This window comes from Neoarius graeffei, chromosome 12 (assembly GCF_027579695.1).
Source record: "Neoarius graeffei isolate fNeoGra1 chromosome 12, fNeoGra1.pri, whole genome shotgun sequence".
Taxonomy (NCBI): Eukaryota; Metazoa; Chordata; class Actinopteri; order Siluriformes; family Ariidae; genus Neoarius; species Neoarius graeffei.
This window is the reverse complement of record NC_083580.1, coordinates 44,529,483-44,547,465: the sequence shown is the minus strand read 5'-3', so window position 1 is coordinate 44,547,465 and position 17,983 is coordinate 44,529,483. Positions and strand designations below refer to the sequence as shown.

At 42.0% G+C, this 17,983-nt stretch overlaps 1 protein-coding gene across 1 annotated transcript in view; it reads left to right on the top strand.

Annotated features, from left to right (window-relative positions):
- The first annotated feature begins 362 nt into the window (after positions 1-362).
- c7b (complement component 7b) overlaps positions 363-17,983 on the top strand; it is a 92,528-nt gene continuing 74,907 nt past the window's right edge. Inside the window, exons 1-6 of the mRNA XM_060934863.1 lie at positions 363-368; positions 4,371-4,435; positions 10,334-10,409; positions 10,502-10,643; positions 11,294-11,438; positions 11,801-11,939. Coding sequence (XP_060790846.1) covers positions 363-368; positions 4,371-4,435; positions 10,334-10,409; positions 10,502-10,643; positions 11,294-11,438; positions 11,801-11,939 — 573 coding nt within the window. The remainder of the gene's footprint in view (positions 369-4,370; positions 4,436-10,333; positions 10,410-10,501; positions 10,644-11,293; positions 11,439-11,800; positions 11,940-17,983) is intronic.

The following is a 17,983-nucleotide window of genomic DNA, read 5'->3' as shown; positions in this document are numbered from 1 at the left end:
TAAATTCTACAAAAAAAAAAGATCAATTCAACATATTCTTACTGTTAAATTAACTGTGGTATTTGGTTAGGAGTTTTACAGTATATTGATGTAAATTACACACTGCTTCATTGTTTTTGTATTTACAGTTTTTTTTTATGTCATGATTTTACATAAATTCACTGTTAATTCTACGGACATTTTTTACAGTGGTCCACAAACAAAACAAAGAGAACATAAAAAATGTTTGTCGTAGACAGTCCTCAGGTTGAGAAAGTGTGGGGAATCACTGGGTTGAGTAATCTCTGTACATGAACTATTATATAAGCATGGCCTTGTTCTGCTTCCACCAGATAACAGAGTCTGACACCAGATAACAGAGCATGAAGGTAAGCACTGAACTCAAACCACTACACTGGGTAAAATAATACACTAAAAATTATTATACAACAGTTTTCTAAAACAGCACCTCTGACAGTCATTCCAACTGTAATTTAAATCACAGTGTTTTATTAATGCACGAATTATAAATCATTATTGTTCCTATAGTAACAGCTCATTCACAGGGGCTTGTATAATGGATCCACCTAATCTAAGCCTAACAGTACACAGATTAAGGAAATGTATTGTTATTTATAATATAAGTGATGACTGTACCTAAAATGCAGTATGAATGAAAAATAAGTGTTATGTTCAGAGGTTCATCGGGGAAGATGAATGAAAATATTTACAGAGTCTCTATTTAAATGCTGTTTCCATCAGAGTAAGTTTGCCATGGTAATAATAGAGTATTTTAAGGAATTTTTGATCATATTTAATATACTGAGAAATGAGCTTGCCAGTATTAAAACCTGGTGAATGGCATTTAAAAAAAATCTTCATCTGCAAAGGAAAGGGCAGGAAAGGATGCACAAATTTAACATATGCTCTCAAGACTAATTAATTAATTAATTAATTAATTAATTAATTAATTAATTAATTTTCACAAGCATTGACTGTACTTTTAGGTAAAACTCTAATATCTATCAGCAGCTGAATAATGAAAGTACAATATTAGTGTGGAGCACGGGCGATTGCTCTAAGGCAGCTGGGCCATAGAAGGTTCACGCTGCACGCTGCATGCTGCACGCTACACGCTACACGTTCACGTGAAGAACCGGACCCTGGGCCATTAAACTTCATGCTTGGATGTTCACGTGTTGCGTCTGTTCTACTTTGACCGAGTAACCAACAATATGGACTCTTCGGATGACGACGATTGCCTCATTCTGCTTTTACTGAGACAGAGGAAGAGAAAAAGGAACAGAATTTGGAGCCGAGAACACTTCCTTCTGAGAGAAACCCGTGGTGAATTTCACCGAACATTCTATAATCTGCTTGACAATCCCGATGAAGAACTATTTTTCAATTATACCATTCAATTATATTTTTTCTGAAGTTTTCCCCTGAAAGCATAGAGTTATCTCCCTAGACCCGTTCTGATTGGCTGGCGCGGCGGTGACCGCATGCATTGACTGGAATTTCCATCTTCACGCCTAGAAAAAAGTGTGCATGTTCATTTCTCGCTTCACGCGTGAAGTGTGCAGCGTGCAGCGTGCAACGTGAACGCCGTTCTATGGCCCAGAGCAAGTCATGCTACGTTTGTCCACTTTTCTTTACACGCGTGTAGCGTGTAGCGTGCAGCATGCAGCGTGCAGCGTGAACCTTCTATGGCCCAGCTGCCTAAGACAACAAGGGAGGCTCAGCCTCTAAAAATGATGAACATTGTTTAGGATGAATTGCGCTAGGCTTATGTTATAGCCGACCTTATAACATTGCTATTTCAGATCCAGAATCATAGAAATATATGTGCTCAACCCAACTACAGTGCGAAATCATTCCCTTATAACTTTAATGTGTGCGTGAGTTTTTCTCCCTCGTGACAGCGCGATGCAGCGCAGCCTCAGTGGACTTCAATGGCATTTGGGAGCTCTGCGCTTTTCAATCTCAAAATGCAAGACGATTATTGGACAAATACTGCAAAAACGCCCGCCCACGGAGTCTCACGGACTCCCAGCCTCAGTGGACTTCAATGGCATTTGGGAGCTATACGCTTTTCAATCTCAAAATGCAAGACGGTTATTGGACAAATACTGCGAAAATGCCCGCCCACGGACTCTGAGCCTCACAGTGGGAGGGACATGGCAGTTTCCGCGAGGAGACTGGTGATTGGTGAAAGTGGCTGGATATTTTCTTTGATTGACAGCTCGTTTCAACTATAGACAGGCAGCGGTGAATCTCAGTTCAGTCCCATGCGGATTCGCAAGTGTTGTGGTGTATTGTAAGAGATCAGCTTACATTTCAATTTCATTCATTACATACGGTTTCTACCAGCTTTTTTAGTTTGTATATATTTTCATTGTAAATAAAGTGTAAATATAGTGTTGTCAAGTTTGCTATCTTAGTTCCAGAAATTTCATTTATTTGAGTGACTGAACTTGAACTTGAGGGGGCTAGTCAGCTAGCAAGAAAGCTGCACACAGATGCCAAGCATTGCTGATTTAATTTTGGCGAAGCCATTTGCCAGTCTTCCTTTCGAGGAAAAAATTAAAATTAAAGAGCAGGGTAGACCAACGCCTCAAATTGACTTGGTGAAAAAGGTAGGGAATAATACTCGTTCCTTTCAGCTCTCCTGGTACGAGAAAGTGAATTGGCTAACAGCAAGTGACCCACATCAACAACAGTAAATAGGCTACTTTAGTAATATGTCATGGATGGACCAAAAATATAGAATCTATTTAAAATGTTTATGCTGAGTATATTATATTGGAATATATATTTTTCTGGATACGAATTAAACACAGCTACAATTTGGAAAACATTTTTAAACAAAAACACAGCTGAGAACATTTCACACTACAGACCTGGATTAAAAGTGAAGGATTATCAAAATTGTCAATAAAACATTTCTCAGTCAAAATAAGTAAAATATAGGGAAAGTGTCATTGAATGAAATGTGTGGCACCCAGCTCTACTGCTGAGGTTCCTGACAAAGAGCTGCTTTCAATAATGATCAATTTTTAAACAACATGCCACAATTTTTAAATATAAAATGTTAAAATATACCCCCCCCCCCCAACACCACCATCATGTATATTGGACAGTAGGCTAATGGGCCAAAAGAACCTGTTATTTCACAGTTTGTGACGCTGCCAATAATCAGCCAGATCAGAGGCAAGAGTATGGGCAAAATTGATGTTTTTTCTTTTAAAATCTGGAAATATCGTAACCGACCAGCCTCCCCTGTTTGAAAGACTACCAGCCGCCACTGGTGTGGAGCAATGCATTATATTACAATGTCTCATCATAAGAATGATTTGGGGCAAAGGGTTTTTCATTCACACACATGCTAAACTGGCTACAATGTACACAAAATCCAGGGGGTGTAATTACCTTACATGACTGTCACTCATTGGCTGCATGAATCTACAGTCTGGGAAATCAGCCCCACCTGATATCTGCCCTAATGTTAATACCTTGTTTTTCTTACAACTGTTGGTGATGATTTTGCAATGTTCCAAACAGCCAAAATAATACTCTTTAAGATGTTTTTTTAGCAGGAAATAATATGATGCTGAGGATAAAAATGAAACCTTATATTGATGTCTGTTTGCCTTAAAGACAGGACACTACATTTTTATACTAACCCTGACCCTAGATTTTTGCTAAAAGATTTCTGTGAAAAGACTTCTGCTACTATATTTATACCAACTAGCCCCAGGTAGAATAAATGCCCCAAACTGCATATTCATGAAGGGAAACCAAGACTGAGGGGTGGAGACCAAGTCAAAATTAAGACCAACGCTGGGTGAGACCAAGTCAAGACGAAAACCAGACCAGTGCATGTGAAGGGGTGGGGTGGGGTGATAGTCATTAACAGTAACAAAAATTTCAAATTAAGAATGAGACATATTATTGGTTGAATTTGAAGCAGGAAGTTTTACATCCAATCACAGTAATGATGTTAACAAATAAATCAGAAATTGCACAGGCAATTTAGTGATATCCCAACAGTTCTTGACAAGTCTTGAAATAAAATCCCGAGTCCTCCATCTCTGAGATTCAGAGAAGAGCAAGTAAAAATGCATTTGATCCCTAGACAAGACTGAGACCTACAAAAAGTGGTCTCGAGACCAGTCTCGAGACCGAGACTGAGCTCACAACACTCTTCACTTCCTCCTCTTTTAATATGTATCCCAGACTTTCATTTAGGTATATTTTCTTTTTCCACCCTTGGTCAACTGTAACACCTTCGTTAATTATATTCATATTTTTTTTCACTCATAGATCATACTTGTAAAGAATAGAAGGCTTTGTGTGCTACATGACTGATGTCTGGTATATGTTTCCAGAAACCTCAGCAAACTGTCAGTTCATCCTGCCTGTTAATCCTGCTCACATCTTTTTCACATATTAGGTAGGTAGGTTTAAAGAAAAAAATACCCCCCCCCCCCCCCCAAAAAAAAAAAACCCCTCTGTGAAAAGCAAAGACTCATGGACATATGATAACACTTAAGCTATATCCCATATCTCCAAAGGATTAGCTTATACAAAAAAAAACCCCAAAACATTTGTTTCCTTGCAAATGTAGTTGATCAGTCAACATATTTTTGCTGTCTAAAATTTGCTTAGATTTGCACTGGTGCTTCCAGGCTAATATTAAGCATCAGTTTAGCTTTGTGCCACAGATCACTTTGAGGAGTTTTCAGGGTCTCAAACAGACCTGCTGATGTGGTTCCTGACTCTGTATGACACACTGTTAAACAGCACAACAGAACAATGTCACAGAGATCACACAGAAAGAAAAAAAAGTCATAGTTCCATATTGAATCTGATTCTCTTTATTGCTCAATGCAGTTTCCTCTAGTGATATGTGTGTCATTTGCAAATCGGTTCATTCTTTTCAGTGAGCAGTGAGTTACTTCTTTAAGTGAATGAGTCAGCTCTTTTAGGTGAACAAGTTGACTGTTGTAGGTGGCTCCTTTAGGTAAATCAGTCTGCTCTTCTAGGTGAATGTGCCAGCTCTTTAAAGCATACGCAGAGCCATGGCCTCACTTTCGTTTATAAATGCCGTGAGACCTCAAGAATGGCACAGGAATAGTTTTAAGCACTAACAATAAATCTAATAAAGTAATTTTTACAATTAAAGTGATTCATATAGGTAGCAGTCTGAGTGAATGATGTTGACGTCCGTAACGTCATAACAGGAAGTTTATCGGTCTCATCGCCACTTCCACTATACTAAAACACAGAGCTTACTGCAACTCCGATCCTCCATTTTGAGCTAATTTATCGCCATGCCACGTAGATGTATTTTTGGGCGGTACAGCAACACGACAGAAGCTGGATTTACATTGCATTCATGGCCCAAGAATGTTCAAACTGCAAAGATTTGGACGCGTTTTGTGAGAAGTTCACGGGTACATTGGGCACCTATGAAGTGGTCTCTCCTCTGCTCTGCACATTTTACTGAAGACTCGGACGAGACCTCTGATCTGTTGAGGAGCGTTGGCTATAAGTCCGTATTGAAAGAGGGTGCAGTACCAACAATTAAATAAAACTACAAGAAAAGGAAAGTATTTATTTATTTAAAAAGGAAAGTGAGTTCAGTTGCACCAGTCCTCCCGGAGTGAGCTGAAGGTTGTTGCTAAAACCCAGGACGGGACATATCGCTCGGGCAGTGACCTCCCTGCAGTTGTTGCTAAAACCGGTGACATCTCGTTCCATCCTGGGTTTTTATAATTGCCTGAGCCCAGCAGTAATGGCGGAGTACTCAGTCAGTACGTTTACATGCACATCCAAATCGAGCTGCTGTCGGTAATCGAGCAAAGGGTTCCAGCAGGGGTGCCAGAGAAATCCAATCCTACATGCACACAAGGAAATTGAGCTATTGTGTGAGGTACATTGTGCACCCGAGCCACAGGTGGCGCTACACGCCCCATCGTGTTGGTACACTTCCGGTTGTCGTCATGAAGAAGAGCTATTCAAGAGTGTAAACAAAGTTATCGGTTGTGTGTTCTCCATTGCGCGTTTTTGTCCCGTCCATGAATTTTAATATATTCAACTTCTTAAGCTGAATGAGCATGAACTCTGTCTCCTCATTGCTCCAGAAGTGCACGTTTTTGCTCGCCATTTTCTCTTCTTCGTTTGTTCCTCCTGACCTCTTCTGCTGCTCGCTACTACTGTTGTCATGCCGACTGAGGCTGTTGTATTTCCCACTTGTGGTCTCGTCACTCGTCACTTCCGGAAGGGGCAGTGCTGAAGTAAGTAGCTTGACTACATAGCTCGATAGGGTGTACATACACTAAGTAGCTCGGCAAAAATCGCATAATCTAGGTCGTGTAGCTCGATTACGAGAAATCAAGTTCGGTTCAATTTCAGCCTAGCTAAGGTGTTTCCATGGCATTTAGAACTTCGATTTCAGTCGAGCAACGGCAGAAATTCGATTTTCTCTATGTGCATGTAAACGCACTGAGTATGAAGAAAAGTGAATGAGTGGAGCAGCCGTCTTATTTCTAAACTGGATATTGCTGCCATCTCTCCCTTATGTGGAAGAAGCGAATGAACAGAGAACTGGACAAACAACTGAAAGTCAGATTGTTTCAAAAAGATCGGCCTTCAAGAAGTGAGAACACAAACGAGTAAGCTGTGACCCTCATTTGGATAAAAAAACATGTTTACCTGCATTTAGGCTACGTTCACACTGCAGGCTGAAGTGACTCAAATCCGATCTTTTCGCCCATATGTGACCTGTATCCGATCTTTTATTGACAATATGAACGACACAGATCTGATTTTTTCAAATCCGACCCAGGCCGTTTGGATATGTGGTCCTAATTCCGATTCCTATCCGCTCTTTTCATATGCGACTTCAGTCTGAACCGCCAGGTCGCATTCATCCGACTTACACGTCATCAACAAGCCACAAACGTCACTATTCTGCGCTGAAGTAGGCAGCGGGTCTCTCAAAAAAAGTTACAACAACATGGCACATAAATGACATCAATGCGAGGGACTCTTCGGGCTGTGAAGGTTCTGAATCTTCTCAATGGAAGGACGCAGAGGTTAGGGAGCTGATTTCCATTTGGGGGGATACAGCTATTCAAGCTAGATTGGATGGGCCATACTGCAACCGGGCGGTTTTACTTCCGTAAACATTGGCCATGCTCACTGCGTGTGACGTCGTCGTATCCTGCAATGCGCATGCGGAACACTTTTAGGTCGCTTTTCGTTCATACCGAGGATCACATACAAGTCGCATATATTTGTTAATGTGAACGACCTCACAAAAAAATCGGATTTCACAAAAAAATCGGAATTGAGCATTAAGCCTTGCAGTGTGAACATAGCGTTAGATTAATACATGTAACTTGTATTGTGTGTTTAAGTTACAGGTATAAGATTATTTAATTTGCTTCAGAATGTGATTGTCTCAGTTCATCTGATTATTTAATTAGCCTTTTATGTTTTATCAGTGAAAATGCATGCATGTACAGTGGTGCTTGAAAGTTTGTGAACCCTTTAAAATTTTCTATATTTTTCATAAATATGACCGAAAACATCATCAGATTGTTACACAAGTCCTAAAAATAGGTAAAGAGAACCCAGTTAAACAAATAAGACAAAAATATTATACTTGGTCATTTATTTATTGAGGAAAATGATCCAATATTACATATCTGTGAGTGGCAAAAGTATGTGAACCTCTAGGATTAATAGTTAATTTGAAGGTGAAATTAGAGTCAGGTGATTTCAATCGATGGGATGACAATCAGGTGTGAGTGGGCACCCTGTTTTATTTAAAGAACAGGGATCTATCAAAGTCTGATCTTCACAACACATGTTTGTGGAAGTGTATAATAGTACGAACAAAGGAGATTTCTGAGGACCTCAGAAACAGCATTGTTGATGCTCATCAGGATGGAAAAGGTTACAAAAGCATCTCTAAAGAGTTTGGACTCCACCAATCCACAGTCAGACAGATTGTGTACAAATGGAGGAAATTCAAGACCATTGTTACCCTCCCCAGGAGTGGTCAACCAACAAAGATCACTCCAAGAGCAAGGCGTGTAATAGTCAGCGAGGTCACAAAGGACCCCAGGGTAACTTCTAAGCAACTGAAGGCCTCTCTCACATTGGTTAATATTAATGTTCATGAGTCCACCATCAGGAAAACACTGAACAACAATGGTGTGCATGGCAGGCTTGCAAGGAGAAAGCCACTGCTCTCCAAAAAGAACATTGCTGCTCATCTGCAGTTTGCTAAATATCACGTGGACAAGCCAGACAGCTATTGGAAAAATGTTTTGTGAAGGACGAGACCAAAATAGAACATTTTGGTTGAAATGAGAAGCCTCATGTTTGGAGAAAGGAAAACACTGCATTCCAGCATAAGAACCATATCCCATCTGTGAAACATGGTGGTGGTAGTATCATGGTTTGGGCCTGTTTTGTTGCATCTGGGCCAGGACGGCTTGCCATCATTGATGGAACAATGAATTCTGAATTATACCAGCGAATTCTAAAGGAAAATGTCAGGACATCTGTCCATGAACTGAATCTCAAGAGAAGGTGGGTCATGCAGCAAGACAACGACCCTAAGCACACAAGTCGTTCTACCAAAGAATGATTAAACAAGAATACAGTTAATGTTTTGGAATGGCCAAGTCAAAGTCCTGACCTTAATCCAATCGAAATGTTGTGGAAGGACCTGAAGCGAGCAGTTCATGTGAGGAAACCCACCAGCATCCCAGATTTGAAGCTGTTCTGTATTGAGGAATGGGCTAAAATTCCTCCAAGCCGGTGTGCAGGACTGATCAACAGTTACCGGAAACGTTTAGTTGCAGTTATTGCTGCACAAGGGGGTCACACCAAATACTGAAAGCAAAGGTTCACATACTTTTGCCACTCACAGATATGTAATATTGGATCATTTTCCTCAATAAATAAATGACCAAGTATAATATTTTTGTCTCATTTGTTTAACTGGGTTCTCTTTATCTACTTTTAGGACTTGTGTGAAAATCTGATGTTGTTTTAGGTCATATTTATGCAGAAATATAGAAAATTCTAAAGGGTTCACAAACTTTCAAGCACCACTGTACATGTATGTTGCATAAGTTATAACACCTATCCTGTTTTAATGAGTCAACCCACAATCAATGAAGTCAAATCAGTCTTGGTTGAACAAGTCGGTAATGGTATTTCTTACTTTCACCATAAAATTTTATTTATATGACTTTGGTCTAGGGGCGGCACGGTGGTGTAGTGGTTAGTGCTGTTGCCTCACAGCAAGAAGGTCCTGGGTTCGAGCCCCGGGGCCGGTGAGGGCCTTTCTGTGCAGAGTTTGCATGTTCTCCCCGTGTCCGCGTGGGTTTCCTCCGGGTGCTCCGGTTTCCCCCACAGTCCAAAGACATGCAGGTTAGGTTAACTGGTGACTCTAAATTGACCGTAGGTGTGAATGTGAGTGTGAATGGTTGTCTGTGTCTATGTGTCAGCCCTGTGATGACCTGGCGACTTGTCCAGGGTGTACCCCGCCTTTCGCCCATAGTCAGCTGGGATAGGCTCCAGCTTGCCTGCGACCCTGTAGAAGGATAAAGCGGCTAGAGATAATGAGATGAGATGAGATGAGACTTTGGTCTATAGCTGTAAAAGGCCTCAGCCTTAAAACCGGTTCCCGCTGTGACGTCACGCACTCGGAACTGGCTGGCTCAGCGGGGCAGCTCGAATGTCAACTTTGTGGTTGATTTTAACTCTCAAAAATATATATATTCTTTATTCCCATTTATGCAGCATACAAGAGTCAAGGATGGAGATACTGTAGTAACCACTCAGAAATTTATTTTAAAATAAAGGCTCTGCGTATCTCCTTTAAGGTAGATGAGTCAGCTCTTTTTCATAAATGATTTGGCTCTTTTAGCCAAGTGATATGATTTCTATGTGGACTTATTCTGCTACGTTATGCAACTGTTAATGTATGAAGCTGGTACTTATAAGCATCCATTATTATAGCTACATTACACTTGTAGCAAACTTCTGACACCAAAATTTAAATATTTTGGCTGATCAACAATATTTCCAGGTCTGTACTGGTGCTCAATATTAGCCTGGTAACATCAGTGCAAAACTAAGGAAGCAAATTTTAGACAGCAAAAATTTCTTGACTGACATTTGGTGTAAAATAGAATTGCTTGGCCAGCTATCAATTATTCCTCTAAAATATGTTTTGCATTCATTCACATTCATGGCTGGCTAGCAGTCTGTGAATAAAAATAATCATATGGTGGCTGAAGCATGTTTGTGTTTGCTCTGATAGATGTGAGAAACCAGTAAACTGCATCTGGGGTGCTTATGGAGATTGGTCAGAGTGTGATGGCTGCACAAAAACACAGGTAGGCAGAAACAAGTGGAGACTGAAAATACTAAACTAAAACTTCAAACCTATGTAAACGATTTTTACTCATTTTTATTTGCCAAATCCTAGGTTAGAACTCGCACGATACAAGTTTTCCCTCAATTTGGCGGAAGCATTTGCACAGGAGAGGCTGTTCAAAGACAAGCATGCGTGCCTACTAAAAGCTGTCCCCTGGAAGCAGGATGTGGAGATCGGTTCCGCTGCACTTCTGGTACTTAGCCTTAAAAAAATTAATGACCAATTTTAGCCAAAACAAAATGTACCTACATTTTTCCCGATGCTAAATAATATAGTTAATCCAAAGTGTTTTTTAAAATATATTCTTGCTACAAACAGTATTTTATGATGTAATCTCATTTTTATAAACAATAAGCTAATTGTTTATAAAATCCCTATTTATAATGTAAGTTGAAAGTGAAAGCCTGTTATTATTTGCATCACTTAAAGCTTTCTAGTAAAATTCCAAATTTAAACTTTTGGAGCCAGATCCTAAGGGGTGGAATCATATCAAACTATGTTAAACACCTACAAAAAAAAGTGAATTTGCTTATCCCGAGATGGTCGCCTCCGTAACATTCCAACGTTCTGTTACATTTAATAACTTCAGTTCATATTTAAGGATGATTAAAAAAAAAGAGGCTGATAGGTATTGTGCGACACATACTACGTTAGCTACCTTCGCCTCAGAAATCCAGTGTAAAACTAAAAAAGCAAGAAAAGTCAGATTGATTTTGTAAGTGATTGATTGCATTTACCATAAGGGATGCACTGTGTGAAGAAGAAATTCTTTAAAACATCATTTGTCTTTATTGTGTGTGTGTGTGTGTGTGTGTGTGTGTGTGTGTGTGTGTGTGTGTGTAGGTCAGTGTATCAGCTCCACTCTGGTGTGTAATGGTGATCATGATTGCCAGGAGGATGGTTTAGATGAGCAGCGTTGTGCACAGTCCAGCACTATTGTGTGTAACTTACATAAGACTCCACCTAATTCTGATCTCACAGGAAAAGGGTAAGACACACTGCTTATTAACGGAATACTCCAGTGTTTTTCAACCTGATCTCTACTGTATGTACAGCTTATGTGCTACTAACACAGATAATAATTCAATACCTTTTCCTGTACTGAGAAATAGACAGAAACTGCAAATTCCAAACACCTGGCCCGAGAAATCACTATGAATTTGGAGTACAGAGGTCTTCTGTTCTTTTCTTTAAAATTCTTGTCCATGCAAATCACATATGAATGAATGAGGGATAAGGTTGGAAAATACTGAATCATACAATTAATGCCTCAGACTTGCATGTACTAGCTTACAAGACAAATTTATATTTATGCCTTATAATTTGTTTATTTGCTGCTGTATTTCACAGGTTTGATGTGTTGACGGGCAAGCTGAAGGCTGGTGTTATTAACACACTTAGCTTTGGTGGCCAGTGCAGGAAAGTATTTAGTGGGGACAACAGAGAATTTTATAGACTCCCACAGAGTATCCTCAGATACAGCTTTCAGGTGAGCAAGAAAGTGCAAAATTGATTCTTTGTATAAAGAACATTGTAGCTATTAGGAATGTAATTGAATATAAAATAAATTGTTTGGAGTGAACAGATTATGTGTAAATGCAGATAATAATAGGAGACACACTATTCTGGGTCTGGGATCCCACAGGAGGTGAGTGCGAGGTTTTTACTTTCATGCAGGCGAGCGATCAGATGTGAACACGAACATGTAGCATTCATCCATTATTGCATGTGGTATTCATTCCTTCTTGCTTAGTAACTACCTGGCCATGGTGGTATTTTTAGGAATCAAACCAATGGTATATATATAAAAAAAAAATCAACATTATGGTCACAATCCAGCCCAGGATCACTGTTTGCAGTGTTCCACACTATCGCCTTATAATTTAAACATGACACTTTTATTTATTTATTTATTTATTTATTTATTTATTAACACTGCAGTTATCTAGAAAATAGTTGTTAGCCAACAGTAGTTTATCAGAAAACATAAGTCACTATGTTTAAAGTAAAATATCCTGTTGTAAAATTGGGATCTCTTAATTTTCCTGAAGCCTTCTGAACAAGCACACTGTTCATAAAGTTACAGTACACCGACAATGTCAGATAAGTAGCTGATAGACAAATGTAAAAGCTGAAAGAGGGTTTATTCAGGTAAATTGGCAGATAAATCCAAATCATAAGGCAGAAACAAAAAACAGGCAAAAGTCAGGGAAGGCACAAACAGGATATGAGAGGCAATAGCAAAGGGTAAAGTCTAAAACAAAGTCAAACCAGAAAAAGCTGAGCAATATACAAAAGCCTTGATAAAGTCAGACATACAGAACTAAGCATTTACTTCATAAAGTTCCATTCAATCTCATCATACATGGTTTATCAGCTCATGTATGACTCGTTTTCATGAAAACGAGTCATACATGAGCTGATAAACCATGTATGATGAGATTGAATGGAACTTTATGTTGTGCTGTGAGTGTGCTTCTATAGTGTGCTGTGATGATTGAGTCCAGGTGAGTGCAATCAGTAATCAGGAAACTGTTGCCCCTTTTCCACCAAAGCAGTTCCAGGGCTGGTTCGGGGCCAGTGCTTAGTTTGGAACCGGATTTTCTGTTTCCACTGACAAAGAACTGGCTCTGGGGTCAGAAAAAACAGTTCCAGGCTAGCACCAACTCTTTGCTGGGCCAGAGGAAAGAACCGCTTACGTCAGCGGGGGGGAGTTGTTAAGACTGACAACAATAGCAAGACCACGAAAGGTCGCCATTTTTAAGCGACGAGAAGCAGCAGCTGTACAAACGCAAAGTCATCCATTATTGTTGCTGCTGCTGTTTCTTCTCCGTGTTGTTGTTGCTTCGATGTTCGCGCCAAGGTTTATGCAAAGGCAGCGACGTAACTGACATATACAGCGACGTAATTGACGTATACAGCGACGTAATGACGTGGCTCCCCTTAGCACCCCGAGCTATGGAAAAGCAAACTGGTTCTCAGCTGGCTCGCAAGTTGAACGAGTTGTGAACCAGCACCAGCACTGGCCCCAAACCAGCCCTGGAACTGATTTGGTGGAAAAGCGGTATCTGAGCACTGAAGTACAGGATAGATGTTGTAGGCCAAGGTGGCCATATTTGAAGGCCATTTTGAATTCTGGGAAGTGGAGTCTTGAGTGCAATCAGGTGCAGACGTGACACAGGACCAGTCAAAGGTTTGGGGACACCTTCAAATTCAATGTTTTTCCTTATTAATTAAGACACTACATGTCCTAAAGTAATGATGGACTGTCATTTCTCTTTACTGAGTTAGCAGTTCTTGACATAATATGGATTAAAACAGTTGTGGAATAGGGCTATTTACTGTATTTTTAATTGTTTACTATTTATAGTTTGATGGTCTCAAATGTATTAAGAAGGCACAATACTCTACTAATTAACTTTTGACAAGGCACACCTGTTAATTGAAAAGCATTCCAGGTGACTACTTCATGAGGCTGGTTAAGATAACACCAATAGTGTGCAAAGCTGTCATTAAGGTAAACAGTGACTACTTTGAAGAATCTAAAATATGAAATAGATTTTTTAACACTTTTTTTGTTTCCCACTTCAGTATTGTCTTCAGTATTGTTTCCTGTCTTCAGTGTTGTCAAGTTTATTTGTATAGTGCTTTTAACAACAGACATTTTGCAAAGCAGCTTTACAGAAAATTAAAGACTTTAAATATGAGCTAATTTTATCCCTAATTTATCTCTGATGAGCAAGCCTGTGGTGACGGTGGCAAGAGAAAAACTCCCTCAGATGACATGAGGAAGAAATCTTGAGATGAACCAGACTCAAAAGGGAACCCATCCTCATTTGGGTGATAACAAATAGCTTGATGATAAATAACTTGCTTCTATAACTGTGTCCTATATTGTCACAAAGTACAACTGTGTAACCAGGAAATTCATTATAGCTTTAGCATGAAGTCTATTTTGTTGAAGTTATCAACTGTTCACTGATGGAGACTTGCGTGCAAAACAGTTCATGACAACTGCAGTCCCAAGGTTATCATGTCAATTGTAGTTCTTAGCCATCGGAGCAAAATTATAAGTGTCCAGAGCCATCTTCCAAGTGTGACTTTTGACTGTCCATATGGGGCCATCCTCCACAGGAGTGATGGGATGAAACTCCAATAGGCTATCTATTGGCAGGTCCAAGAAGTAGAAGAGATCAGTATCACTGCTGTCTCAGGCTTGACATGTAAATTGTCAGAAAGAGACAGACAGACAACCACAGGTTGTTGGGTATGCCCAGTGTCACTACTGATTTAAGAACAGTATACATTTGGTAACACATACATGAGGGAGCCCTGGGACATAAAGCAGCCAGCCACTCCACTGTCAACAAACCTGAGTGAACATCTGACAGTGGGGGTGGGACTGTGTCTGAGTCCTGAACACTACTTGGAAGGCTGTTCCATAATTGTGGGGCTTTGTGTAGTGTAAAAAAAAAGATCTACCCCCTGATGTAGCCTTTACCATATGAGGTACCAACAGATAACCTGCACCTTTAGATCTAAGTAGGCATGGTGGGTCATAAAAGACCAGAAGTTTGCACAGGTACTGTGGTGCAAGACCATTCAATGCTTTAAAACTCAATAGTAGTTATAATATGTCCCTGATGTGGGTGGAGTACAGATGCACGGCAGGCGGGAGCTGATGTTCACACTTTATTTTTACTCTTTTCATTGCTTTTCACCATCATTCACTCATTCACCTGCTGCTCATACACAGACATGCACATGTGTTCAGGTCGGGAGAGCTCTCCTCTCTTAACACTTTCCCTCCTTTTCTAACCTCCACTGTCAATGCAACAAACAAACACACACACACACACACACACACACACACACACACACACACACACACACATTAATTGATAACAGGTCCATTGACTTTGCCACTCACCTTCCCTGGCCCCGCCCTCCATTCACAAACTGATGCAAGGCCACACCCCCGCTACTACATACCCCCACCTCCCAACTCAGGCCAGGGAGCCATCCGACCTGCAGCAGAACCCCGCTGATGGGACAGGAAGTCCGCCACCACCATCTGCATCCCTGGCCTGTGGACCACCTTGAATTTAAATGGCTGGAGGGCGAGATACCAATGGGTGATCCACGCATTGACATCCTTCATGCGGTGGAGCCAATGGAGGGGCGTGTGGTCCGAACAGAGGATGAAAGGGTGCCCCAGCAGGTAGTATCGGAGGGTGAGGACTGCCCACTTGATGGTCAGGCACTCCTTTTCTATGGTGCTGTACTTACTTTCCCACATTGAGAGCTTGCGGCTGATGTACAGCACAGGACATTCCTCACCCTCCACTTCTTGGGACAAAATGGCCCCCAGCCCTCTGTCCGATGCATCCATCTGCAAAATAAAAGGTAGAGAGAAGTCAGGGGAGTGTAAAAGTGGCCCCCACACAGTGCATCTTTTACCTGGGTGAAAGCCTGTTGGCACTGCTCCATCCACTGGACCGGATCTGCTGCTCCCTTTTTAGTGAGAACAGTCAGCAGGCTGGTGATGTCCGAATAATTAGGTATGAACCTATGATAGTAGCCAGCCAGCCCCAGGAACTGTCTCACCCCCTTTTTGTTCTTGGGCCTTGGGCAGGCCGCAATCACTGCAGTCTTGTCAATTTGGGGACACACCTGCCTGTGACCCAAGTGGAAACCCAGATATCGTACTTCCACCTGCCCAGTTATACACTTTTTTGGGTTAGCTGTGAGACCCGCATGCCTCAGTGACTCTAGATGCTGTAGGTCCCGTGGCCAATCACTGCTGTAATTAATAATGTCATCGAGATATGCTGCTGCATATGCGCCATGGGGATGGAGGACCTTGTCCATGAGTCACTGGAACATTGGGGGTGTCCCAAATAACCCAAAAGGAAGTGTGACAAACTTCATGCATCAGCACAGTCCTTAAATAGGCAAACACAATGTTCTCTCTAATTGAGTTCAGGTGCGCTTTGTTCTGAAGTCCAAGTGCTGAAGTCCACTTGGCATGCATGCAGCCCGAGGTGCACCTTCAGGTGCACACGCCACAGTGCACAGGACTGACAAAACCCCCACCCAAAGAGCTCCCTCCGGGAGCAAAAATCCATCATACTTGGTCCCAGTGGGGGTTCAGGCTCTGGATACGACTTGGGTTCTTGGCTAGGAGTAGGCTTGACCTTAGGACTTGACTTGGACTCTGGGCCGGAATCATGCTCAGACTCCGTACCTGACTTGAATCTTGGACTAGGCTCGGATCAGGACTGAAGGTGGCTTCGAGCTCTGGAGAGGAGTTGAGCTTTGGGCTGGACTCTAGCTCCAGCTGAGGAGATGACTCAGGCTTGGGCTCTGGATCTGGCTTGAGCTCAGGACTGGACTCAAGCTCTGGAGACGATTTGAGCTTTGGCGATGATTCTGGCTCCAGCTCAGGAGATGACTCAGGCTGGAGTTCTGGAACTGGCTTGGACATATGGCTGGACTTGAGCTCTGGAGATGACTCAAGCTGGAGTTCCGGAACTGTTTTGGACACGGCTGAAAGTGTGCTTGAGCTCCGAAGATGACTTGTGCTCTGGCTCCAGCTCAGGAGATGACTCAAGCTGGAGTTCTGGAACTGGTTTGGACATAGGGCTGGGCTCAAGCTCAGGAGATGACTTGAGTTGTGGACTGTGGACTTGGCTCTCTTTCAGACTGTGGACTTGACTCAGGTACAGGCTCAAGCTGTCAGTGCACTGCTTTGGTCTGGGTTAGGACCTGGTGATGGGACGATGCAGATGTCTTCCTGGCTGGGCAGCGGCAGGATGACACAGACATCTTCCTAGATGGGTGAAGCAGAGGTCGTTCTGACGTCCTCTGACACAGGTTCAGGAACAGGCTCGGGTTCTGCCCTTAACTCTGGCACTGGTAGTGAAGCTGGTGCAGTGTCGACTCTGGCATTGACTCTGACCCAGGTTCTGATGCTGGCTCTGGAGTTGACTCTGACGCAGGTTCTGACGCTGGCTCTGGAGTTGACTCTGACGCAGGTTCTGACGCTGGCTCTGGAGTAGACTCTGATGCAGGCTCTGACCCTGGCTCTGGAGTAGACTCTGATGCAGGCTCTGACCCTGGCTCTGGAGTAGGCACTGATGCAGATTCTGGCACTGGTTTCCAGAGCAGACACTGGCGCTGACTCTGGCTCCACCTCATGCACTGGAGAAGACACTGGCGCTTACTCCAACCCTGTTTCTGGAGCAGACACTGGCGCTAACTTGGGCTCAGACTCTGGCAATGGTTCTGGTGCTGACATAGGAACAGATGCTGGCACTGGCATGGATGCTGGCACTGGCTCAGGTTCAGGCATGGATTCTGATACAGACATGGGTTCAGGCATTAATTCAGGTGCTGGTTCTGGCTGAGAAACCAGCTCAAAAGAGTCGGCCACTGGAGGGAGCTCTGGAGCGACGGCCTCCTCCGCTGAGTCGGCCACTGGCATGATTGCCCCTCCTCAAAAATTTTCATGGGGTTCCTCCTTTTCTAATG